The 27,693-nt window shown below is 48.7% G+C and overlaps 1 protein-coding gene and 1 pseudogene across 1 annotated transcript in view; one reads left to right on the forward strand and one right to left on the reverse strand.

Annotated features, from left to right (window-relative positions):
• Positions 1 to 9,257, forward strand: part of AKR1D1 (aldo-keto reductase family 1 member D1) — a 51,458-nt gene extending 42,201 nt beyond the window's left edge. Inside the window, exons 2-8 of the mRNA XM_066590152.1 lie at positions 279 to 446; positions 1,038 to 1,154; positions 2,320 to 2,397; positions 7,221 to 7,343; positions 7,423 to 7,532; positions 8,803 to 8,968; positions 9,128 to 9,257. Of these exons, the coding sequence (XP_066446249.1) occupies positions 279 to 446; positions 1,038 to 1,154; positions 2,320 to 2,397; positions 7,221 to 7,343; positions 7,423 to 7,532; positions 8,803 to 8,968; positions 9,128 to 9,214 (849 nt within the window). The 3' untranslated portion in view covers positions 9,215 to 9,257. The remainder of the gene's footprint in view (positions 1 to 278; positions 447 to 1,037; positions 1,155 to 2,319; positions 2,398 to 7,220; positions 7,344 to 7,422; positions 7,533 to 8,802; positions 8,969 to 9,127) is intronic.
• Positions 9,258 to 9,568: 311 nt separating this feature from the next.
• On the reverse strand, positions 9,569 to 27,625 carry LOC136610945 (dihydrodiol dehydrogenase 3-like; annotated as a pseudogene).
• Positions 27,626 to 27,693: the final 68 nt, after the last annotated feature.

Consider the following 27,693-nt stretch of genomic DNA (forward strand, 5'->3'; position numbering starts at 1 on the left):
ACTGTCAAATGGTGAAGCTTGATCCATCACGTTGGGCAGTGGCACATTAAGGCTTTCTGCACAAGAAACTGCTTTATAGTCTTATGGTGGTGGCATCACTCCACTCTACTTGACGCTAAGTACCATACATAGTGATTTTTGGCTGATCCTAGACAGATACCCAGTCAATGAAGCCGATGATGAACAGTTCTTGTTATGACACAGTTTACGGGGGTTGTTTGACATAAATTTGGACTCCAGCTTTACATTATTGGTAACACTGATTTTGACTCTTGCAGACCCCTAAAGGAACCTGCTTGCAAGCTGTCAATTTGGCCATAGATATTGGATATCGTCACATTGATGGGGCTTTTGTGTATCAGAATGAGAACGAGGTTGGAGAGGCTATCAGAGCAAACATAGCTGAAGGGAAGGTGAAGAGAGAAGACATCTACTACTGCGGAAAGGTAGGTGGGTCGACTAGTACATAATGTTACATCAGTGCCCCCCTCACAACATGATGAGTCTGTAGAAGTTGAAAACATTCCCATTCATTTTGTTTTATGCAAGCCAACGATAGTTTAGCCTTGGCCAAGAAAAAAATCCTCTTCTACCCCAGGAGCAACTCTCAGTACTAAGAAGAAAACTTTCAGTAAACGGATGAGTAATCGAATCTTCTCCTGGCAGATGGCTCTTTTAGCGGCTCTTCTGCCAATCACAGTCTGTCATGACCTTTTCCAAGAGGAGAGAAGGACAAATCATTGGTTTTCTGGTTGGAAGAACTCCTGGTCCTACAAGACTATTTCCGGTCCTCCTGAATTTCCAGGAATTCTATGACCCACCAGACAACTCTTGGCTGTGCCTCGTGGCTTCTGTCCACAGACACAAATAGCTGAATGCGTTTTAAGGGATTTTCTTCCAGAACCTCAAATATGTTCATTTTCTGCCATAGAAATGCATCTTCACTTCGCATGTTAACTGGTTGTTCTTCGAGATTCGTCAGATTTGATTTGTAAAACTGAATTTTTAAACTTTTCCTTATATTTTCATTGTTTCAGCTTTGGAATACCTGTCACCCCCCAGAACTTGTTCGACCAACCTTGGAAAAGACATTGAGAACATTAGGTTTGGATTATGTGGATTTGTATATAGTCGAGCTGCCGATGGCCTTCAAGGTAAACCTCTTAGAAGATCATCAGTCTTACTTTTTACTGTGATTCACTTTGTGATTTTTCTTTAAGGGTTTTCTGACCACAGATCTTTATGGCAGATCCAGAAGATAAAAACTTTGGTAGATGCCGATTCCATGACCTCCATTTTGCATTGAAAGCTGTGCAGTGGCTGCAATACGGCCACACGGTATATTGAATGGCCACTTGGGAAAATCATCAATCCGAATGACTTTGGAGGCCGGGTCATTGGTGCTAAGCTGGTCCGAGCCAGGATTTCACTGAAAACCTTGTGGTGTTTCCTCATGTAACAGTGGGGGGAATATACCAAGAATGGCGCGATCGAAGAAAACATCCAGCGAGAGGAGATCCTCTGCAGGGAAACAACTCATCACTGAAAGGGGTCGGAGGAGGATGTCAGGAATCGTTCTGACCAACAGGCCGCACACTCAGCGGAATACAACGCTGGAGCTCCAACTAACGTGTCCGAACGCACAACTCACCGTTCCTCCGCACAGATAGGCTATAACAGCGGGCGACCAGTTCCATCACCATTGTGTCTAAGAGAAACAGAAAGACTCCAACGGCAAAAGAGCGCAAAACTTGTATCACTGAGCAGCGGGAAAACATCTCCTGGTCAGATGGGTCTAGAGTTCTGCTGCACCGTGCTGATGGGAAAGTCAGAATTTGGTGCAAGCAGCATGAACCGATGACCCCTTCCTGTCAGGCTGGTGGAGGTGGAGTAATGGTGGGGGAAGCTTTTCTTAGTGCAACCTGGGTCCTCTGATACTTGTGGTGGATGCCACAGAGAATTGCCATGGTCCTGAGGGCCAAAGAAGGTTCAATGCGCTATTAGATGGGGATCCAGTGTATATTCAGACCTGTCCAGCATAGTCATGGTTACAGACAGAACTTCTTTGGCCATTTCTGTTACTCCCATAGACTTGCACACCCGGCCTCTCCTTTGTCTATACTGGTTACTAACAGCCATCACTCAACTTCCAATGCAAAGTAGGAATCAAAAGGACTCCCCCTCCCCCAAGGGGTGGACCCCAACTTATCCCACATTGCTGCTATGTCTTATGCAGAAAGTTTGCAAAGTAATATCATGTTTCATTCTGTGATTCTGCCCAATAAGTGACCACTGCCGCTGACATTGTATCTTTTGCAGCCGGGCGATGAAACATATCCAAGAGATGGAAACGGGAAGTTCCTGTATCACAAGACGGATCTGTGCGCTACTTGGGAGGTGAGGCGATGTGTGTGCAGGCAAGTGATGGGAGAACACAAACTGCATGAGGTGCATGGTTGGTGCTATAAAGAGGCGTTCCTGGGTTAATCGTGGCATTAACAGGGGCGGGGCTTAACCCGCTGGTGGCTGACAATATGCCTATTTATTGACCTAACTTACGGGGTTTAAGCCCGCAGACTCCTCTTTTTAAGGTGGTGGCTGATTACTGCCCGGCTCCTGCTCCAACCGCCAGGAACAGAGTAGATCCTGGAAGTCTAACTCCGTATATGCCACAATCAATAGCAACTGCAGTATGGAAGCGGGTGATGGGGGTGTGCTTCCTGGCACCCACTGGCACCCCCCAATGCAATTGATAGGAGCAGGCGACACAGGGAGCAAACATCAGGATTACAACAGTCTGTTTCTTAGCCAATAACTTTGGAGATGATGTTGCCGTAGAAGCTTCTGTTAATGGATGAGCAATGTACGGCTATTGAGAAACGTTAGACAACCCAACTGACTCTAAGGCTGGGTTCCCATGGGATGGAAATCTCGCAGCTTGGCTGCACCGAAAAGCCGCTAGATTTCCACGGGAGAGCCGCAGCTTCAAACCCGCAGTTCGGCCACCGGCATTCATTGCAGCTTTCTCTCCCCATAGAGAGGAGTGAGGCTGCAGAGGAAAAAAAAAAGAATTAACATGCTGCGTCTATCAATCCGCCATCGCCGATTCCGCCCAGCTTTGCCACGACGGATTGGCCGCCCTGTGTGGATGAGATTTGTGCCCAATCTGGTCCACATGGCTGGCTATTCCCGAGATTAGGACCTGAGGAGAGAAGTTCTGCATGGAATGTCTGTGGCAAATCCGTCCGGTGTGAAGCCCAGCCTAAGAGCATGCTCAACTGTAACGGGAGTGGGGGATGGAAACAATCTCTTAGAAATGAGAGATCTGCGGCACAGTTCACTGTAGAACACGGGGTAGGATCACCCCGAATTTCAACCCAGTGGTGGCAGTCACCCGGAACAGTCCAAAAGTAATGCCAGGGTCGTCCGATAACTTGTATGCAACTAGCAGATGAATATGTGTTCCTTTGGTGTCCGCTAGAGTTCACATATTTAACTGGCAGGTCTGTGTTGAAGTCACTACCCGTGTGCACACGCCGGGCCTTTTCTTGAGGGCCAACCTCACTTACGTATCTCCAGCGTGGTTGGTACAGTAATGTAAGTGAATCTTTGGATGTTTGTTGGGGTCACCCAATATGCAGAGCGGCAGGATGATGTGAATCCTTTGGAGCAGACTATAGTTGTAGCCCCTGCAGCTTTGTCCTCTCAGCAATGTCGGTTCTGGTACATTATGGAGTTGCGCTTCTCAAACACCGGCTGCCTGCTTTCGTGTGCCGCTGACTCTCTCTAAGAGGCACAGATTCCCAGGACACGTCTCACATGGCTCTCCAAGACGACTTCTCACTCCTTTGGCCGCTCTCTCTTAAGGCTCACTACCACTTGAATTGCTCTCCAGCTTGCAGCTCTCTATGATCTCAAGTCCTCCAGATCTCCCACCTGACCTCTGCAGCCAATGGGGAGTCACATAGAAGACTCCATAGAGAAATACACAAACTGCAGTAATGTGCGATGACTGCTCATATACCATCTTATTACTGCAGTAATGTATCATGAACAGCTGTATACCATCTAAAACATAACAATAGGAGCCATAGCAGAGCTGATTGGAACACAAAATCAGACCTGGGCTCCCTCCTTATCCAATCACAAGGTACCAATGGGTTCCCATGGCAGCCGGAGGCCTGACAAAGACTTCAATGTCTGCCATCTAACTCAGCCTATTAGGCCCCACCTATGCTGATGTTATAGGCATAGTACAATGCACTACATAAGTAATGCAGTGTACTGCCCTACCAATCGAACAATCCTGTCTTTAGCCCTCAAATCCCTTTTAAAATGCCTACATTAGTTTTTTTTTAAAGCAGCACATATTAGATATCACCTCATTCGTCGCAACAAAGACAATGAAAAGATTTTGTTATTTTTCTCACATGTGAACGCCCTAAAAATGAAATTTAAAAAAGAAATGTCAGAATTGCTATTTTTTTTTCAAAAAAATGCAGTAAAGAAGCAATCCAAAAACCCTATGTACCTGAAAATGGTGCCAATGAAATCTACAAAAAACAAGCCCTCACAGAAGTGGAAAAATAAAAATGTTCTGCAGCGACGCAGTTTTATTTGTGTTCTCTAAAAGCGTGTTTTTAATTGTACAAAAAGGAGTAAAAATGTTTTTTTGGAATCTATATAAAGTTTGGTATAAATTGCACTAATCCACATAAGAAAGTTAATTTTGGGAAAAAAGGGGGGGGGGGGGGGGTTCTCCCACTTGAAAAAAAAATGTAATAAAAGCTTTTGAACACCTTATATGTATTGCAGAGTGCGGCCATAAAATATACAGCCGGGTCACAATAAAAGCGAGCCCTCATCCGGCTGTCAGCAAGTTCCTGCTCTTGTAGTGGGCGATAAAAATCACTCGGGGTTAAACTATCCCATAATTTTAAAAGAAAATGTCTGATTTAAGCAACTCCCGCCTTGTAAGCCACCTATCAGAGCACTCTCTCCTAGACCCCCTACAGTCTGGCTTCCGACCCCAACACTCGACAGAAACTGCCCTTACAAGGGTATCCAATGACCTACTGACAGCCAAACCGAGGGGGGATTACTCCCTACTGATCCTCCTCGACCTCTCCGCAGTGTTTGACACTGTTGACCACAAACTCCTCCTCAGTATGCTTCGCTCCATCGGCCTAAAGGATACTGCTCTCTCCTGGTTCTCCTCCTACCTATCTGACCGCTCCTTCAGTGTCTCCTTTGCTGGCTCTACCTCCCCTCCTCTTCCCCTTGCTGTTGGGGTCCCCCAGGGCTCGGTCCTCGGCCCCCTCCTCTTCCCCTTGCTGTTGGGGTCCCCCAGGGCTCGGTCCTCGGCCCCCTCCCCTCCTCTCCCCCTTGCTGTTGGGGTCCCCCAGGGCTCGGTCCTCGGCCCCCTTCTTTTCTCTATCTACACAGTCCCTATTGGACAAACCATCAGGAGATTTGGCCCCCAATACCCCCTCTATGCTGATGACCCCCAGCTATACACCTCTGCCCGTGACATCTCTGCACCCTTCCTCCAAAACATCACCGACTGTCTGTCCGCTGTCTCTAACACCATGTCCTCTCTCCACCTAAAACTAAACCTCTCTAAAACTGACCTGCTGGTATTTCCACCCTCCACTAACCGACCTCCTCCTGACATCTCCATCTCAGTGTGTGGCACCATAACTCCCAGCACGCCCGCTGCCTTGGGGTTATATTTGACTCCGATCTCTCCTTCACCCCCTACATCCAATCTCTGGCCCGAACATGTCAGCTGCACCTCAAGAACATCACAAGAATCCGCTCTTTTCTCACTGTGGACACGCTATAAACCCTCACTGTCGCCCTCATCCACTCCCGGCTGGATTATTGCAACCCACTGCTGATCAGCCCCCCTGCACCAGACTCTACCCTCTCCAATCCATCCTGAATGCGGCAGCCAGGCTCATCTTCCTGTACAGCCGCTACTCGGACGCCTCTGCCCTGTGCCAGTCACTGCACTGGCTGCCCGTTAAATACAGAATGCAATATTGCCTCCCTCATCCCAATCCATCACCCAGCCCGGGCTCTCCGCTCTGCTAACGAAACCAGACTGCGCGCCCCTTTAATGCGAACTTCTCATTCCCGCCTCCAAGACTTCTCCAGAGCAGCACCGGTCCTCTGGAACGCACTACCAAAGGCTACCCGGGCAATCCAGGACTCGCAGAACTTCAGGCGTGCTCTAAAAACGCACCTCTTCAGGGAGGCATACCGCATTCCCTAAACAAACCCCTCTGTACTCCGCCTGATAACATGCTCCCCGACCTACTGACTGCAATCCCTGCTAGCCATCATAAACCGCTCCTGCAGTCATACTGTTTCTGCCGTCACACGGCTAAATGTCTGACCATTGTCTATGTGTAAAGCATCCCTCACTCTCCCCCTCGCCATACCGTGCACATCTCCAGCCCGCCATACCGTGCACATCTCCACCCCCCCATACCGTGCACATCTCCACCTCCCCATACCGTACACATCTCCACCCCCCCATACCGTGCACATCTCCACCCCGCCATACCGTACACATCTCCACCCCGCCATACCGTACACATCTCCACCCCGCCATACCGTGCACATCTCCACCCCGCCATACCGTACACATCTCCACCCCCCCATACCGTACACATCTCCACCCCGCCATACAGTGCACATCTCCACCGCGCCATACCGTGCACATCTCCACCCCACCATACCGCGCACATCTCCACCCCCCATACCGTGCACATCTCCACCCCCCCATACCGTGCACATCTCCACCCCCCCATACCGCGCACATCTCCACTCCGCCATACCGTGCACATCTCCACCACGCCATACTGCGCACATCTCCACCCCGCCATACTGCGTACATCTCCAGACCCTCTACCTTCTGTATCACCCCATTACTGGTAGTATGTAAGCTCGTTGGAGCAGGACCCTCACCCCTATTGTCTGGTTGGAGCAGGACCCTCACCCCTATTGTCTGGTTGGAGCCGGACCCGCACCCCTATTGTCTCCATCAGCTGATTACTATGTAACCGTGGTTCTGTAATGTTTGTATTGTCTTTCTGTATCCCCCCCGTCTATGTAAGCGCTGCGGGATATGTTGGCGCTATACACATACAGATTATTATTACCTTCATGCCGTTTTGCCGCCGTTCATTATTGCTCCTCTTCTCTTGGCCCAGGCTTTGGAGGAATGTAAAGACGCCGGCCTTGTTAAATCCTTGGGGGTCTCCAATTTTAACCGTCGACAGCTAGAACTGATTCTTAATAAGCCGGGACTGAAGCACAAGCCGACAACCAACCAGGTGAGACTGGAGGAACAGAACAGGGTTTGGGGTTTGTGTTTGGGTCCGGGTCTTACCTCTACCATCTGTGTTGGCGCAGGTTGAATGCCATCCTTACTTCACCCAACCAAAGTTACTGGAGTTCTGCCAACAACATGGCATTGTAATCGTGGGCTACAGTCCGATTGGCACATGCCGCGATGCATCATGGTAAGTGATGTAAGCCATGATATGCATGCTGATGTTACCTCCATGAACTGTGGGACTAACCCCCCGAATCCATCCGAACTATGCCAACCCTTGAGTTCAATCGGACTCTAATCCTAAATACAATATGGCTGCCAAATTATATTGAGGGTTTTCCCCACTTTTGCACAATAAAACACTTTTTCAAAATCTATATCTTTTTGCATTGCTGCATTTAAAGTCCCAGAATGTGTTTATTGTCCCGTCCGCGGAGTCTGTGAGGACCTGCTTTTGTCGGATGAGCTGTTGTTCTGGGTGGTGCCGTTTTGGGGTACATACGGCTTTTTTCATCCCTTTTATTGCGTTTTCATTTTTTTGGGAGGCAAAATGAACAGAAAAGCCTTTTGTTTCTGGTTTCAGTTTAGTTTTTCATGCAGCTTTGGCCGTGCAGGATAAAAACACGTCCCAGTGATCTGTACGGGTCGATGGGGATGTGGCAACACCAAACGTTGGGGCTTCAAAAAACATTTTAGACAAAGAGGGGAGAGTGCAAAAAAAAAGAGGTTTTTTAAAAACTATTTTCTATATTTTTTTAATGTTTTCTATGTTCCTGTAGGGGACTTGAACTTGTGAACCTACGAGCGCTGTGAAAATACATTGTAGTACAAAATGTGCTCCTTTTTTACTTTTTACACCATGCTTGGACTTGGGCGCACGTGGCCTGACAGATTAGCTATAATTTATGCTGGAAACCGGCCGAAATTATAATTAGAGTTGAGCGAACGCCCTCTGCCCAGCTTGATGCTCGTCCTAGTATTAGCATACCCGATGGTGCTCGCTACTTGAGCGAGTATCACGCTGTGTTTGACCCCACCCCAGTTTTGGCCCCTCCCCACCGCTGACGTGTCAGATTTGACCCCTCCCCACTGCGGCGCTGCGCACGTCAATGGTAGTTTGTGGCTGGCTTGGCGGATGAGAGGGAGAGAGAGAACAGGAAAAAAAAAAGGCTCGGCAGCCGGCGGGTCCCATACAAAAATGCCCGAGTCTCCCATTGATGTCAATGGGGTTCGTTACTCGTATAGAGCTCTCGAGTTTTACGAAAAGCTGGACTCGAATAACGCGGCCCCGAGCCTTTGGGCGCTCGCTCATCTCTGATTATAACATAAAGCTATACCAGCTGCTCTACATTGGATTTCTGGCGCAGGGGCAGCCATAAGGTCCCTAATTTCGTACATGCCATATAATGCCGATATAGCCTGGGATGACTAAGACTGTACCATTCCTATCACTGCAGGGTAAATGTATCCTCTCCGCCTCTTCTGGAAGATCCAACCTTAAATCACATCGGCAACAAGTACGGCAAGACGGCGGCTCAAGTTGCTCTACGATTCAACGTCCAGAGAGGGGTTGTGGTCATCCCGAAAAGCTTTAACCCAGAAAGGATCAGAGAGAACTTCCAGGTAGAGGCACTTGGAGAGGGTGTCTACCAGCAGCTGCCACTAGGGGAGCCGACTGTAGAGCCGCAGGACTGCCGCCACCCAAGACTCTGATATGGGGAATAGATGAAGATAAGACCATTTACATCCAGTCTCATTTTTGTGTTTCCTCTTTAAATTCAGATATTTGATTTCTCGCTGACTGACCAGGAAATGAAGGACATCGAAGCTCTGAACAAAAACATCCGCTATGTGGAGCTGTTAATGTGAGTATACGGACAGACGGACGCCTCGGGGGTCCTACATTGGACAACATCTGCGTGGAGTTTGTACGTTCGGCTCGTCTGGTGGGTTTTGCCCCGTACGCCAGTAACCCACTACTAGGTGAATACAGACTGCCCACAGGGGATCAGGCCGTATATAAGGGATGACGGTTGGTGTCCAGCACTCTACTAGTATATAGCGTCTCTGCTTATTGACAGGGATGGCAGGAAGAGGGTCTTGTCAATGTGACTGAATGCCAGGGGGAGTTGGGGTCTCTGGATGACCAGTTACAGTAGAAGCCGCTCCACCAGTGCCAATATGGCTGACGGTGGTAGTGAGCCAGGAGCCGTGGCACAATGATGGCAGACACTAATCTCATCCCACTTTATTATCATACATGTACTACAAAGCCATAGATCACATGACAGGAAATGACAGGATCGGCAGGAGGAGTCATCACCATGTTGTATTCTTTTAGGTGGAGCGACCATCCCGAATATCCCTTCAAAGAGGAGTACTGAGTGGGCACCATGCAGCTCTCCTTCCTCTAATCAGTCTTGTGGAAGTGATAATGAGGATGACCTTCCAACCTACGTCAGATAACAAGAGTCAATACCGATGCTGCATCAGCCGGACCGAAGACCGTCCGCAGCCATGTCACTCCTGATTCACTGCGCCCCTCCAGAAAACAATGGGATTATCCAATTTTAATACACTTTTTTTATACAAGCTCCCGTGTCACGGTGTGCGTTATTGACATTATCCAGCAGATACCAACATGGCCGACACATTCCTGTATGGGTTCTTACCCAACTTTGGACCCCCTTTTTTCTCATCTCCTAACTGCTGTTGTAATTCGCCCATTGTGCCCGTTTTCCCTCGGTACCATCAATAGACTAGTTTTTGCATGGACTTCCTGTCATGTAGTCTTAGGAGAAGGGTTCACCTAAGAGTGGAGATCACATGACAGGAAGTCTATGTAGAATGTGTCTGTAGACTCCTCCATGACACCAGAGCAACTTCAATAGATATATTACAGCAGCAAATAGAAGATCAGAGAACAGATAATATCCATCCAGCATGCGGAAAGTCCTCAGACCTTCACTTTTTACATTTTATTCTGCACTCAGGACCCTGTAATGACAAAGTGACAACAGAACGTAAATGCTTTAAACATGAAAGCCCACCATTCTGCGGTGACATCAGCACAGTCATCCCCACTTTTGTCACCTTTGTCTTTCACCAGTTTCCAGTTTTGCTGATTCTTCAGTGCAGAATCTTGACTCTTTCGTCGCTTACTTTTAGTTGCGCCGGCGGCCACCGGCCCACATGACCTCGCTGCTGACGTCACAGCCATTCATGGATGAATGGCTATGATTGGAGCATCCAGCGCTGGCTGTGATTGACTGAGCAGACTGTCACTCAGCCAATCACAGCAATCTCTTGCTGGAGGCGGGGCATTTCAATCCCCCCCATCACTAGCAAGATGCTTTGCCGGCTTTACAAGCCTGCACTGAGCTCCGGAGAGCGGCCCCCGGGACATCGCCGGCACCTGCTCGGTGAGTATAATTTTTTTTAAGGTTCCAAACCAATTTTCAGCATTTAAAATTTTTCAGACAACTAAAAACTTTTGAGCCATTTATGTAAAACTTTGTTGCAGTGCGTGATTGGTTGGGGGCACATCCTGGTATCACCTATTGTTCTGGAGGATTTTGCTGCCCTCCAGTGGGCCATTGAGCCAAAACCACCAGGAGGAAGAGTAAAAACTTCTTCTAGCAGGACTCAGAAGGGAGTAACATACTCAAAAAGATTTATTAGGGTATCTGAAAGGTTTGATATTAAGGGGTTGTCTCACAAAGACAACCCCTTTAAAGTTTCTTAAAGGGGTGTTCTGGGACCGGAAATAAAAGCTTCCTACAATCATCTAATATTAAGGTGGCGAACATACCTAATTTTTTTCCCTCTACTCTCCAAGCCCTCTGCTGGGTTTTACCATTGTCTGACATGAAGGCATGGTGGGCCGCATCTGCCCACCATGGTCAAGTGATATGTAGTCCGTACGGACAAGAATGAGTACAAAATATATATATTTATCAATTTATGACCACAGGAAGCTGGAAACTCATTTAACCCCTTGAGTGGCGGGTTTCCTACCACCCTGTCGTGCCCACCAGGGCAGGTTTTTTAAAATGGTCTAATCATTGAATTTCAACTAATTTTGCAGTTGCGCCTCAAGAGCCATAACTTTCTCATTTTTCCATTGACATGGCCATATAAGGGCTCGTTTTTTGCAGGACAACTTGTGATTTTTTAAACAGGGGGGAGGAAAAAAAGAAATGGGGAAAAAAGAAAAAAAGGGGCCATGTCATTAAGGGGTTAAATAATGTAATAACTTCCTTCTCTGGGTCATTACGACGCATGGATACCACATGTGGGATTGTATTTTTGATTTTTTACAAAGTAAAGGGAGACAAGTGTTTTTATAATTTTTTTTACAATTTTTTTTTGTCCCTTTAGGGGACTTCCACAGGGACCCATCAGGACCCCCTGATCACATTCCGGGGGTCCGATGGTGACAGCCCTTTACATGCTGCAGTGACAGCCCTTTACATGCTGCAGTCACATAGACTGCAGCATGTAAAGGGTTAACACAGCAGAGATCGGAGGTTTTCTCTGATCTCTGCTGTAAGAGCTGGTACCTAGCTGTCCTCTCACAGCCAAGCACCAGCTCTCCCTGCCACAGAGACCATCGGCTTGCTTCTGACAAGCCGATGGTCTCTATGGCAACCTGTAAACAAAGCAGGAGATTGCCGGCATATCGGCAATATCTTCTGCTGGTTTTTCAAAGCCCGTGCTCTGCTCTCTGTGGGTCTGTGCAGGCAGAGCACACTGTCACAGCTTGTGGCATTGTGCTCTGCAGCTCCCATAGTGATACATAGCCCAGAAATCTTCCAGGCTATGTCACTTTGAGCAGTGGAGCTCGTCCCCAGAATATTTCCGGGCGTGCCACTCAAGGGGTTAAACTGTCTTAGCCGGAGTTTTACTTTAAATGTTTTTTTGGGGGGTTGTATACGGATGACATATCTTTACGGATGCTTCCCAAAATGTTTCTTACCCAAGGTGTGGATTATTGACAGCCACCATCAAGCTTCTTACTTACGGCACAAATTTCCAGTAGCGAAGGTTTTGGTTGAGGCCATCAATGGCTTTCATGTCTTCTGGACTGAGATGGAAGTCAAAAACCTAGTTGAATGTGTAAAACAAATGAAAGCAGATAAACTGGTGGAGAATAACAGGAAGTTCTAGTTGTAGTCAGACATCTTGGAGGCCATGGGCACCGGCCTCTGGGCACCCGGTCATGGAGCATGCGAAAATCTGTTCCCAAACACTTCCTCATCTACACTTATAAGTATGTTATACCCAATGGTGAATTTATGTATAGGTGGCTTGAGTAGATCCCCAGGGCTCAAGACTCCTGGGAAACCCATAGCCATCAACTGTTCACCAGCTGAATGTCGAAAAATTTGGAGGGGGAAGGGGGGCTCGTTAGGTCTGCCTGGCCGCACTACACCTAATTGCACTATTACTTGTGCTGCCCACTTCTACCATGCGGTTTGCAACATGGTATTAGTGTATCTTGATGCCACCAGGAAGAACGGGTTGAGTCCAGATTGACAGAGGGTGACACCCCCTGTAGCTGATTGGCTGCAGAGCTGGATGGGCTGCAGGTCCTGGCAGGCCACTAACCTTAGGGTGCAGCTGCAGTGATTAGTGACAGGGATGGAGGGTTAGGGGAAACTGTAACAGTGAGCGTACTGTTATAATATAAGGCTAACTGGTTACATGTACCCCTCACCCTAACCCACAATCCTTGTCAAAAGCTGGCGGACGCTGTTTTTGGTATTCGTCCCCTATGACAGTCCTTCCCCCAAGCTCCCCCCCACCCCCTGGGTCCGCAGCGGTGTCTGCTCTCACTGCCGCTCCCCCTGCGACAGAAGCAGGCGGTAGCGGTGTGAGTGGCATCCCTGCAGCTGGCCCATGCTCTCACGAACTCAGCACGGCTACAGAAGTATTCCACTGCTGCCCCCCTCCGGCCAGAACCAGGCAGGAGCAGTGTCAGTGGCGTCTCCGCAGCTGTCCCCTCCTAGCACACGCACAGGACTCTTCTGCTGCGGGCACAGCATCTGGGACAGCTGCTACTGGCATCGCCACTGCTGTGCCCGGACACGACTCCTGCAGGAATAGAAAACTTGTAAGCCGCTTCTCTCCCCCCGCGCCTATAGCAGCCTGTAGCACTGTAAGTGCTGTACTCGAGTCCCACTCCTCCTGCTGCTGCAGCTCCCCCACAATGTAAGTAGCGTCCCCGGCTCGTACCTCCTTCCAGGACCTTTGCTTCTTGAGCCAATCGGGGGCTAGGGGTCTGACAGGGGTGTTCCTCCTGTCAAACCCCTAGCTCCCGGTGGCACTTACCAACTTCTGGTCCCGGAGGGAGTTACTGCAGCGTAGGATCTGGCCAGTAGTCCTCAGGATGAGGGGGGTAGTAGTTGCTTGACAAAGATCCAGTGTTTGTAAGGATCGAAACGTTGCAGCTTTGTTTTACCATTGAGGAATAAATCGTTTTTTACCTTCTGAAACAACCCTTGGAGTGCTGATTCAACACATCCTATATAGAGGGGGGTAGTAGTTGTCAGTTCGTGACACTACCGTTCCCACACCGGCATTCATACACAGCAGATGAATAAACACTGGACGGGTGTATCGTACCTCGGGTGCTCAGGAACGGTTGAGGTCTGGTAATCCTTTACTAGTGACATTTGAAATGGTACAAACAACTCCAGCAGGCAGATCAGCATTATTCAGGAACTTGATATGGAAGTCAATGGCCACAGAATGGTAGTAATGATCACCCCGCTCTCATAGACTTCAGGATGCATCAGTTAAAGGGTGTACCTCTATACGGTGATCTATACTCAAGACGGCCGCATAGGAATCATAAACTTCAGCTTGTATTTGGAGATTTGGTATACTTCTGCACTGGCCTTGCTTGGGAAAATACACAGACACTAGAAGAAGCAGTTACTTACAAGGGCTCTCAGTTACTGGACTTTTGGGGGGAAAACCCTCAGGCACACCCACTCCCTCATGCGCTTCACATGCGGTAGGGATGTCTCTCGGTCTCCTCCATAATAGATGCAATGAAACCAGAGATGTCTCCCTGCTCCCCCTGCGGTTTCTCCAGCGGATCGGGGAAGAGGGAAGATCCTCATAGGGAGCCTCTCCTTCTCTATTTACAATGCAGGGAAGCTAAAGGTGCTTCCCTGCATCACTGTGGGGCCTCCAGCAACATGGGCAGATGGAAGATCATCAACAACCACCCCCGCTCTCAGACCCTCACATTTATCACCTCACTTGTAGCACATGACACAGTAAGATAGATACATTCAGCAGCACACAGAGCTGACAGGCAATGATTTTATGGGAGTTAACCCTTCAGTGCATCCGCATAAGACAGACATAAATGACAATTATGGAGGGGACCAGGATGATGTACTGGGACACTACACCACCTTGTGGGGGGCACGAAGCTGGCATCATTACTCTGCGGGAGCACAAAAGGAGGAATTTGTATTGTGTAGGAGCAGAAAGAGGGCGCTATCACTTATGTGCCTACATGGTTTAGTGTAGAAGGGGAAAGTCTATATGATACTCCACATGGACCCAGCATAGCCAGAAGTATTAGCCCCCCTTTCCATTGTATTGTGTGCTTGCGATTTCTGCCCTTACCTGGAGATTCTGCTTCATACGCTCAGGGCTGTAGCTTTTTACAATGGGCACCGCCCCCCGCTGCAGGGTGTATCGGATTGAGACCTGGGCCGCACTTTTCACCTATTGAAATCAGGACTGGATTTTGCAATAGGCTTGGAACGCTGTGATCCACCCTGCGGGCGCAAAACGAGAGGTATTCACTGATGGGTTAAATAAGCAATGCACATAAATCTACAGGATCCAACCCGTTCCCTCAGGCAGCTTGTGAATATAGTCCCTCCTCATATATACTTTAAGGGATTGTCCAGGACTGAAGTATAGATGACCTATGCTCAAGATAGTTAATCAGTATGGATCCAGTGCTTGGGATACTTGCTGATCAGCTGTTCGCAGGCTTTATGTTCATGTACTGAGCTGATTTCTGCAGTGACCAAACTTGGTCCCCATTCACTTCAATGGGAGCTTTGCTTGCATTCTTACACCTGGCCACTGCAGTAGGAACGGCGCTGTCTGCTTCCTGCTGAAATCAGCTCAGTAGATGAGCACAATGGCCTAAAGAACAGCGAATCAGTGAGGATCCAGAGCGGTGAACCTCCACTGATCTACTATTTATGGCTGATCCTAAGGATATACCATCAATAGTTTACAACCAGACAACCCTTTTAAAAAGGATTCCACATCAAAAACTTGGAACCCCAGAAACCGGGCATTGTGCAGAACCTGGAAAAGAAAGGACCTGCAGAGATTAAAGCTACGGTCCTAGTGGACCGTCTGAGTAATGTGTGGCCCATGAGCAGCTTTACCCACCAGCCTCCAGCTCCGGGGGACCCCACCACCCCAAAGGCAGTCAGAACAATGTCCTTGGATTTACAGAACTCCAGCAGCCCGCTCTGGCTCAGGTACGGGTGACATTCCACCTGTAAATGACAAAAAATAAAAATTGGTGTCATCAATACATCCTTAATGATCTGATCGAATTGTGAAGTCAGGGGGCGGAGTCAGTGTGAAGAAGGGATTTGATTGGCTTAAGAACATTTTTATCCCCCGCCACCAGGAGGCGCACTAATGATACAAAGTAGTGTATTTTAATGCCAACTACCTGATTACAGACGGGCTTATACTTCAGTCCAGGCTTGTTCAGGATCGTCTCCAGCAGCCTGCGGTTGAAGTTGGATACTCCGATAGATTTCACCAGCCCGGCGTCCTTACACCGCTCCAGAGCCTGCGAGGGGAAGAACACGAGTGCGGTATTAGTGTATCTTGACACCACCAGAAGCTAGGGGTTTGACAGGAGGAACGCCCCTCTCACACCCCCAGCTCCCGATAGGGTCCAGGCTGCAAGGTCCTAGCAGCACACGGTGGATCCATTTCTGCCAGCCCGCTGCCTTACGCTGATGGCGAGTTCTCTTCTTTGCCTTACATCATTACCTGTAAATGCTGGCATGTTACCAAAGTAACATGGCACCGTGAGCATGTAATAATGTGAGGAAAAGCAGAGAACGAACCGTCAGCGTAAGGCAGCGGGGCGGCAGGAATGGTAGGAGACACAGCAGCGTCTCACCTGTGTCCCGGCCGGCATTTCTGGCATGTATCCCACCTGGCTGCTGGCCTGACACCTCCTGCCACTGCCACGAGGTCCGTCCCTGCTGCTGGCTGTATCTGCTAGCGGCTGTGAGCTCCGTTGTAGCGGGCGGACGCCGGCTGTGAGCTCCGTTGTGGCGGGCGGACGCCGGGAAAGCTGCTTGGAGATCTGGCTACAGCCCCGACGGCCGCTCCATGCCTTTTGTTGCCTTTTAGTGCCCTTCCAGGACCTTGTGCCCAAGAAGCAGCACAGCCAATCAGCTACAAGGGGCATCACCCCGTCAATCTTGACTCCCCCAGCTATTGCTGGTGCCGTCAAGATACACTAATACCCATGAGTGCCCCAGGAGTAATCAGGAGGACAGACTTGGATCTTGCTTGCATGCCGAAAATGCAATGAACAAATCAAAAACACAAACCCAGGTGTCAGTGCGCACTGCTGGGATTAGATTCTTATTTTAGATTGAGGGCTCCTGCAGGCGGCCGGGTCGGATCTCGCTGCACATATGGTTACATGATTGCTTATGCCGCAGGTTTATCCTGTAATAACCAGCAGATTCTCACCTCCCAGGTCTGACACAGATCAGCTGAGTCAAAGGCAACAGCTCCGCTCTCATCAACGGGCCAAAGGTCCTCCCCGGGCTGCAGGGAAAGCAGAACCAATGAGTCTGAGGCCTCCTTCACAGCCGGCCGATATACGTACGTTGTTAGTGAAAGATTTGTGCGCCCGTTCATATGGCCTGGTGAGCCCGTGCGCCGAGCTCACCGGGCCATCACCCACCCCTCGCCATCGCAGGCTCACCTCTATTCCTCATTCTGTACAATGGGAGGGGTGGAGCTAAGCACCGGTGTCAGGCGCGTCCAGCTGCTTGTTCTCCCTGCACGGCTCTGAAGCTCTTTAAGCAGGCAGCGTACCCGAACTGGCAGTTAGTAACAGACCATTCAGCTGTGTTACCCACGGTGGGGGGCCCAGATCGCCGACGGAGCAGGTGACATACAATGTACATCGCTGCTGCACAGAGCCCAGGCAGCAGAGAGGTGAATTTACCTTCGGAGGGTGTGAAGGTGTTAAATGGTTAGGTCCCTACTCTCAGATGTTCAGGATTATGTACTCCAAGAGATAGAGATGATACTCTGTAAAAGATAGACCAGCCCCCCCCCCCCCCATGTGTGGTAGTTCTCCTTCCCACTATATGTTCCACGCTGTGTTCTATGCAACTCATTATTAGGGGTTTAATGATGGCCATTCTCAGTCCCACGCATGCGCATTAGTGGTCATTCTCGCTCACTGCAGTGCTGATGGAGTCTCGGCTTTTATATCGCAAGCATAATATGTTCCCACGCATGCGCGGTGATGCACGCTATTCAGTTACTATGGTGAGGAATATATCCCTCTGATGATATGGCGCGAGCCTCAAGTTCCCGCGCATGCACAGTGCGGCCTACAGACGCCGGCTGACTATATGACTATGGAGACCCTACATATGATGTGATCGGTCACGGTCATTCCTGATGTTCTCCGCTGTGCGCTATGGATTGGACAGTGCTGCGCCTGCTGTGGGCGTGGCTTTAATTATTGAACACAATTGTAATTAGTGCAGTTTTGTGCTTATTGTTGGGCTGGTGGGCGTCTCTTCAGCTTGACAAAGACTCCTTACAGAGTTGAAACGCTGCTTGTGCAATAAAGGAGCATCGATGATGCATAGAGATGAGCAAGTATACTCGCTAAAGGCAATTACTCGAGCGAGCATTGTCCTTAGCCGAGTATCTCCCCGCTCGAGACGGAAGGTTCGGGTGCCAGCGGCGGGCGGGGAGATCTCTCTCTCTCCCCCTCCGCTCCCTCCTGCTGACAGCCGCTACTCACCGCTCCCCCGCGCTGGCACCCGAATCTTCAGTCTCGAGCGGGGAGGTACTCGCTAAAGGCAATGCTCGCTCGAGTAATTGCCTTTAGCGAGTATACTCGCTCATCTCTAAATGCATTAACTTCTATCTGAATTGGCTCAGTATGCTTCCCCGCTTTTTCTATACTGGACTGTAAATTGGAGTTTTGGAGTCAGCTCCGACCTTGGGCTGTGCATGGCTATTTGCCCCTCACCAGTGGTGTTGGCTTGTGAAGTGCTGCTGTGTTCAACCCCCCAGTCCTATAAAAGACTATCGGAGGCCCCTTCTGTGTAGTGATCTCTTCTTCCACTTGTAGAGCTTGTTGACAACTAGACGCCTCTACGACACAGAGAAGAGATGTCACCCCGTTACCAGAGGGGGGCGCATTATTGGGATGTGAGTAGCTGGATGTCGTATTGATGAATTGTCCCCCACCGGACTGTTCTGTACAGACTGTTAGGGGTATTAGGACCAGTGGATGGGGGCACACAAGGTGACCGGGCTCAGGACGCCCCCTACAGACCACCAGTAGAGAGGAGTGTCTGACCAGACAGGAGGTGTTGGGACCAGTGGATGTGTGAGGACACACAAGGTGACCGAGCTCAGGACGCCCCCTAGAGACCACCAGTAGAGGGCTGCATCTGACCAGACTGTTAGGAGGTGTTGGGACCAGTGGGTGTATGAGGGCACACAAGGTGACCGGGCTCAGGACGCCCCCTACAGACCACCAGTAGAGAGGAGCGTCTGACCAGACTGTTAGGAGGTGTTGGGATCAGTGGATGGGGGCACACAAGGTGACCAGGCTCAGGACGCCCCCTACAGACCACGAGTAGAGAGGAGCATCTGACCAGACTGTTAGGAGGTGTTGGGATCAGTGGATGGGGGCACACAAGGTGACCGGGCTCAGGACGTCCCCTATAGACCACCAGTAGAGAGGAGTGTCTGACCAGACTGTTAGGGGGTGTTGGGACCAGTGGATGAGGGCACACAAGGTAACCGGGCTCAGGACGCCCCCTACAGACCACCAATAGAGGAGCATCTGACCAGACTGTTAGGAGTTGTTGGGACCAGTGGTTGTGTGAGGGCACACAAGGTGACCGGGCTCAGGATGCCCCCTACAGACCACCAATAGAGGAGCGTCTGACCAGACTGTTAGGAGGTGTTGGGACCAGTGGATGGGGGCACACAAGGTGACCGGGCTCAGGATGCCCCCTACAGACCACCAGTAAAGAGGAGCATCTGACCAGACTGTTAGGAGGTGTTGGGACCAGTGGGTGTGCGATATAGAAAGTATATCGGAAAATTGTACAAGGTTTCATTATCCATAGAATAACATTTGCTGAAACTATAAAAAAAAACCTTTAATTGAGAGATATGCCAGGAACAAAGCTGCCCCCACCCCCTTTAGCCATGACATGGGATCATACATGGTAGCCTTCACTCAACCTGTAATTTACCTTAAAGGATGTGGGATGATGGATGAGGTACAGGTCAACGTAGTCCAGCTGAAGAGAATGAAGAGACCTTTCCAGAGCTGGACGGACAAGATGGGGCTGATGGAAAGTGTTCCAGAGCTAAAATATAGAGGAGACATTTAGTGACGGGGACCTCAGCCTCTCCATGTGTAGTAGTAGTGAAGCCAAGGGGGCAATAGTGGCCAAAGGATATTCTGCCATATAAGAGCCTGCCCCTTCATGCTACACAGACTTGTTTTAAGCTCCTCCCACTATGGAGCATGAAGCCTAAAATATGCCACTTCAAACTGTAAACCACAGGATAAAGCGTTGGGGGTGAAGATGCCATGTTGGTTAGATGCTCTTCATGTACTGAGAGATAAGTGGCAACATTGTGCAATTTATGGGTGTAGCCCTTTAAGAAAAAACACCCAGAACCTACAGTCACCTACCTTAGATGTATAGAAAAGATCTTCTCTTTTTAAGGTCCCATCCAAGAACTTCTCTCGAAAGACTTTCCCCATGATATGTTCTGTCAGATAAAGATAGGCGCAGTCCACATGACGGTAGCCAATATCCAGCGCAGTCTTGATGGCCTCCTCCACGCAGTCTGTGAGGGACTAGGAAAGAATCTGACTGTGATGCAAGATATCAAAGCCGCTGGATGTGACCACATATTGGAGAATGCAGATAACGGTCTGGCAGCCACCCCATGTAGATGCATACAGCTTCCATTTAACTCAGAACTAAATCTGTATTTACAAAGCTCCTAAGCTCCCCCTAGTGGTGGCTGCAGGTAACCGCTATTTTAAAGGCAAGCTGGGAAACGCAATTGGCGTTTTTATTTGTAATCAACCTACCTGGTCGAGCGTATCTGCAGCTTTAACATCGGAGACCGTTATGGGAGTCATGTCTGCGCTAACCTGAAAAAAAAAAGAACATCTTGTAAAATATGGTCTGGTAAATATGAACAATAAAGAGGAGTATATCTAATTCATGGCAGGGGCGCCCCAAGCCTTTATGCTGCCTGAGGCTAAGTGTGAAATGGCGCCCCCTGCAAAACAAACATTCACTTCACAAGCATTGAAAGTGCCAAAACACAAGACACCCAACATGTATCTGAACCATTGAGAATGGTTTGTAGTGGCTCCAATAGGGAGTGCCCCCCTTAGTGGCCCTAATAGTAATCCCTTTAATGACACAAGTAGTAACAGTGCCCCCAGTAGCAATAGGGACCCCCAGAACAATAGTGCCCCAATAGTAATATTGTCCCCTATAGCAGTCCCAGTAGTAATAGTGACCCCCATGGTGGCTCCAGTCATATTGATGAACCCATAATAGTCCCACTAGTAATCGGGTTCCCCATAGTAATAGTGACCTCCATAGTAATCCCAGCAGTAAAAGTGGCTCCACTAGTAATAGTGTCCCCCTAAGTAGCTCCAGTAGTTAGTGACCCCCTTATTGGCAGTCACCCAACAGGCATCTCACGACCCCAGCTTGTTGCAGAGTCTGTGACCCCTGACCTCTCCCCTCCAGCATCTGCGTTACGTACAGGCCGGCTTCTCCACGCAGGAATGCAGACTGGAGTTGCCGACTCGGTGAGTGAAATGTCTGTTGGGTGGCTGTCCAGCCTCCTCGCAGCAGGCAATCATTTCCCCCCCAACCAGTAATATAAAATTACCAGCCTAGTGGCAACCCGCCAGCCCTCTGAGGTCCTGTAGGCTACTGCCTCATGGTAGGGGCACCCCTGATTCATGGTGCCTAGGCATTGGATGACACAAGAGGTGCCATGAACAAGAGTGATGCCCAGCTCTTCTGTTGGCTACCAGAGCATTACTTTCCAATTGGTGTCTGCAGCCGACATCTCTACGCCTCATGTTAGTTATAACATTATGTTGCGGCAATACATGGTGATGATGGGGCGGTATTACATGGTAACTGTATTATTCAGTGATGCAGATATATATATATGATTATTACCCGCTCTACAAGCAGCACCTGATCACCGTCCCCATGTGATAGCCGCACCCATGAATAGTTCTGCCTCATACACTAGAAGGCTGTATTAAAGGAATGTATCACCTATATGTTTTCACTCTCTACAAGACTATGGGGACAGCAGGAAGGGGCGGGCGTTTAAGCTCAGTGGTCAGGGTGAGGTTTTATGGTTGGTATAACCGGCTCCACATATTAATCACCTTTACTTACAGTGATACAAATAGATACACATGCAAGATGGCAAAAGACGTTTCATTCAGACACAGCGATTATCACTCCTCTTCCATCTTTAAGTGATAATGGTTGTGTGCATTCACAGGGCAAGGTGATCGCTCAAAATTCACTCAAACGGCGGCCTGAGTGACTGTTCTGAGCGTTCACTTTGGATAAGTGTTTAAATGAAGGCCCACACTGTATGCAGAAGACAAGCAGGACCGCCATCATCTGCTTACAGCTGCTGTCTTCTCGGAGCGCTCAGCTGGTATACAGCCCCTGCAGTGATTTTCGGAGAAGGGCTTTAATTATAATTCCTTCCCTGAAAATCATCAATTGAACGTAATGAATGGCCTAGCGCTGCTGGTGATTGGCTGACTGCTGTGACCAATCACAGGCAGCGCCCAGGTGTCATTCATTGAATGGATGAGCACTGCCTGTGATTGGCTAAGCGCTCAGCCAAATCAGATACAGCCCTTTCAGCTGATGAAAGAACTTCAGAGCAGTGCAGGGAGAAAAAGTGGCGGAGAGGTGAGTATATATATTTTTTTTACACCTGCTAGGGATGATTTTTAGGGAAGGGCTTATATTTAAAGCCCTTCCTCGAAAATCACTGCGTAGGTGCCGCCATCCTATACCCCTGCTGTTTTCACGGAGCGCACAGCTGGTATACAGCTGAGCGCGCCAAGAGGGGTATACAGAACACAGCTTGGCCGCTGTGGCTGTGTTCTCTGAGCAGGATACCAGCTGAAACATGGGATCTTACGCTAGATTAAAACCTTCACAAACTCTTATAAATAACCGACACCAATATTGGATACAGAAGGCCGTGGTGTTTGTTAACGGGGTTACAAACATTTGGGGAGAAATGTAACCAATAATAACCAGAACACTTCCTGTAAACTCTGTTTTACAGACCCAAGTTTATTAACCAATCAATAACCAGAACAGTTCATGTAAACTCTGTCTTTACCACCACCAAACTCTCCCCAAGTTTACCTGCCCCCCCCCCCACCTAATGCGGATGACAATCCCCTATTAACTACACCACAACAAACCTAAGGGAGGGAGGGCAGGATGCTGCTTCCTTTCCAGATGATGATGGCCCACATCTCTGCACCTCCATATCTCACTGCTGCTCCTCTCAGCTTGTTCCTCTGGACCAATCACCAGCCACTGTCAGGCCACCAGATTCTGCCTGATAACCACAGGCATTTCCCGCCATTCTTCTACAGCCAATCATTTGCTGCTGCCAACCAGTCCATTACTGGGCAGAACTCACTCTGTGCCATCTCATCTGACCCAGTAATGACCTTTGTAACATAGCTTGGTTAACCAGAAAACCTCCATAGAAGGTGATATATCATCCATCCATCATGTACATAAAGCTCCCAGATCCCATGAGGCTCTATAGTGACATATCATCCATCCATCATGTACATAAAGCTCGCAGATCCCATGAGGCTCCATAGAGGGTGACATATCATCCATCCATCATGTACATAAAGCTCCCCGATCCCATGAGGCTCCATAGAAGGTGACATATCATCCATCCATCATGTACATAAAGCTCCCAGATCCCATGAGGCTCCATAGAGGGTGACATATCATCCATCCATCATGTACATAAAGCTCCCAGATCCCATGAGGCTCCATAGAGGGTGACATATCATCCATCCATCATGTACATAAAGCTCCCAGATCCCATGAGGCTCCATAGAAGGTGACATATCATTCATCCATCATGTACATAAAGCTCCCAGATCCCATGAGGCTCCATAGAAGGTGACATATCATCCATCCGTCATGTACATAAATCTCCAAGATCCCATGAGGCTCCATAGAGGGTGACATATCATCCATCCGTCATGTACATAAAGCTCCAAGATCCCATGAGGCTCCATAGAGGGTGACATATCATCCATTCATCATGTACATAAAGCTCCCAGATCCCATGAGGCTCCATAGAGGGTGACATATCATCCATCCATCATGTACATAAAGCTCCCAGATCCCATGAGGCTCCATACAGGGTGACATATCATCCATCCATCATGTACATAAAGCTCCCAGATCCCATGAGGCTCCATAGAAGGTGACATATCATCCATCCGTCATGTACATAAAGCTCCAAGATCCCATGAGGCTCCATAGAGGGTGACATATCATCCATCCATCATGTACATAAAGCTCCCAGATCCCATGAGGCTCCATACAGGGTGACATATCATCCATCCATCCATCCATCATGTACATAAAGCTCCCAGATCCCATGAGGCTCCATAGAAGGTGACATATCATTCATCCATCATGTACATAAAGCTCCCAGATCCTATAAGGCTCCATAGAAGGTGACATATCATCCATCCGTCATGCACATAAAGCTCCCAGATCCCATGAGGCTCCATAGAGGGTGACATATCATCCATCCATCATGTACATAAAGCTCCCAGATCCCATGAGGCTCCATAGAGGGTGACATATCATCCATCCATCCATCCTGTACATAAAGCTCCCAGATCTCATGAGGCTCCATAGAAGGTGACATATCATTCATCCATCATGTACATAAAGCTCCCAGATCCCATGAGGCTCCATAGAAGGTGACATATCATCCATCCGTCATGTACATAAAGCTCCAAGATCCCATGAGGCTCCATAGAGGGTGACATATCATCCATCCATCATGTACATAAAGCTCCCAGATCCCATGAGGCTCCATAGAGGGTGACATATCATCCATCCATCATGTACATAAAGCTCCCAGATCCCATGAGGCTCCATAGAGGGTGACATATCATCCATCCATCCTGTACATAAAGCTCCCAGATCCCATGAGGCTCCATAGAAGGTGACATATCATCCATCCATCATGTACATAAAGCTCCCAGATCCCATGAGGCTCCATAGAGGGTGACATATCATCCATCCATCATGTACATAAAGCTCCCAGATCCCATGAGGCTCCATAGAGGGTGACATATCCATCCATCATGTACATAAAGCTCCCCGATCCCATGAGGCTCCATAGTAACATATCATCCATCCATCATGTACATAAAGATCCCAGATCCCATGAGGCTCCATAGAGGGTGACATATCATCCATCCATCATGTACATAAAGCTCCCAGATCCCATGAGGCTCCATAGAGAGTGACATATCATCCATCATGTACATAAAGCTCCCAGATCCCATGAGGCTCCATAGAGGGTGACATATCATCCATCCATCATGTACATAAAGCTCCCAGATCCCATGAGGCTCCATAGAGGGTGACATATCATCCATCCATCATGTACATAAGCTGCGCTGCGATTGGTTGTTATATATTATACTGCTGAGGTAACATGAAAGCTGTGCTGTGATTGGTTGTTATATATTAAACTGCTGAGGTAACATGAAAGCTGTGCTGTGATTGGTTGTTATATATTATACTGAGGTAACATGAAAGCTGTGCTGTGATTGGTTGTTATATATTATACTGAGGTAACATGAAAGCTGCGCTGTGATTGGTTGTTATATATTATACTGCTGAGGTAACATGAAAGCTGCGCTGTGATTGGTTGTTATACTGTATATTATACTGAGGTAACATGAAAGCTGTGCTGTGATTGGTTGTTATATATTATACTGAGGTAACATGAAAGCTGCGCTGTGATTGGTTGTTATATATTATACTGCTGAGGTAACATGAAAGCTGCGCTGTGATTGGTTGTTATATATTATACTGAGGTAACATGAAAGCTGCGCTGTGATTGGGTGTTATACTGTATATTATACTGAGGTAACATGAAAGCTGCGCTGTGATTGGTTGTTATATATTATACTGCTGAGGTAACATGAAAGCTGCGCTGTGATTGGTTGCTAGGGGCAACACAGATTTTCTTTAAAATCTCAACTCATGTTAATGAGTGTTTTGTTCAAGTTCTAATCCCAGTCAGCGCCGGGTATCCCTGCCAGCTTAATAATCGCATACAATCGACAACGACATCTGCCCGTTTGTTTAGGCATAGCTTATGATGTGCACCCCCTCCCCCTCACAGCGCCGGAGGTGCTCATCACCAAATAAATTTGTCTTGTCGCGCTCCCTAGAGAACTCTATACATTTTTGGGATAAAACGTAGCCTTACAGGGAGTAGCTAGAGGCTCATGGGCCCGCGGGCAAACGTTTATCCTGGGGACCCCAAACTTCTCTTAACACAGAGGCGTAACTTAAATCTCCGGGGCCCCAATGCAAAGCCTGTAACAGGGCCCCAAATATAATGCTTTATCCATAGTACTGGGCTCCCTATATGGAGTAGAGAGGCCTTATGGGCCCCAAAGGCTCCTGGGCCCGGGTGCAACCCCATCCCCTATAGTTACACTAGGGGTTTACTATGTCCTTCCTCCAGATGCTAGCCATCTCCCTGCTTCAAACAGTCATCTTCACATTTCTAATATTAGTGTGGATGTGTTTGTAGTGGCCCAAAACACGTATATCGGGCCCCTCCATACAGGTCATGTCTTCAGTGTGGATGCACTGTGCAATTGTCTTGTCTCCAGTTATGTGCATTGCACAGCTGAAGTATGTAAGGGTTTAATCTCTGAAAGTGGCTGGGATATGTCTGGAATTTGTAACCAATTGTCTTGTTTCGTGATGATTTAATGCTATAAATATGAGTGAGTGAAGAATGTCTGCGTCTTCTATCTGCTTCAACGGTTGAGAGTAAGCAGCCAGTAAGCTACTAATTCTCGAGTGAGTGTCTGCGGAGTGTTGTGTCCCCCTCCAGCGTTAGCCTGCATCCCGTGTGTCCAGGAGCGGAGAACCACAGATAGCTTAGACTGCAGGCCCGATTTCACCCCGCGTCCTCCTCCCTGACTGTCTCCCAAACAGTCTTTCCTGCACTGGCATGTAACGCTGTATTCTACAAGCAAGAAGTAAAGTGTTACAGTCACTGCCCGGTCCCAGTGATTGAGTTTCCAAAGTTAACCACATGTGGACTTTAATATTTGTACCGCCGGAGAATAAACGGTGTGAAGGAACAGTGGCGTCACGAGTGACAACTTCAGGCCATTACACATCTACAAGTAGCTGCTGTCCCAGCGCTGCCTGGAAGAGGCCTAGCGATGCCTTTGCCGAGGTCCTGTGCGTCCCTCTAGGGAGGAGTTTGGTAGAGCCACCATGACGAGTGCCATCTCTACCCCCGCCGGCTCCTCAGCCTGGGCCTTGTGTCTTGGTTGCTGCAGGATGTTACATCTTCAGTAAAAGTAATTTTTGGGGAAAAACAACACGTATGGCTTCTGTCTCTGATCGCCATGTAGAGCTGAACCTGTGTCACACCACCACCCGCGACGGGAGGAAAGTTACATAATGTTTGGTACGTACGATTTCAGGGCAGAATGTGCCCAGTGCGATCACCGGCATCTTGTTTCCATCGTTGAGGAGACCACGGGAGTTTTTGTGAAGTTGGCCGCCATCACTTGTCTCTGGAGCTGCTGACATGTTCTGTGATTCTGGTGCTCTGGGGATTGATTCTGTGCTTAAAAGTCCTAGGAGGGTAGCGGGGCGTGGTCACAGGTGCAAGGCCCAGGATAGCAGGGCGTGGTCACA

This window comes from Eleutherodactylus coqui, chromosome 2 (genome assembly GCF_035609145.1).
Source record: "Eleutherodactylus coqui strain aEleCoq1 chromosome 2, aEleCoq1.hap1, whole genome shotgun sequence".
NCBI lineage: Eukaryota > Metazoa > Chordata > Amphibia > Anura > Eleutherodactylidae > Eleutherodactylus > Eleutherodactylus coqui.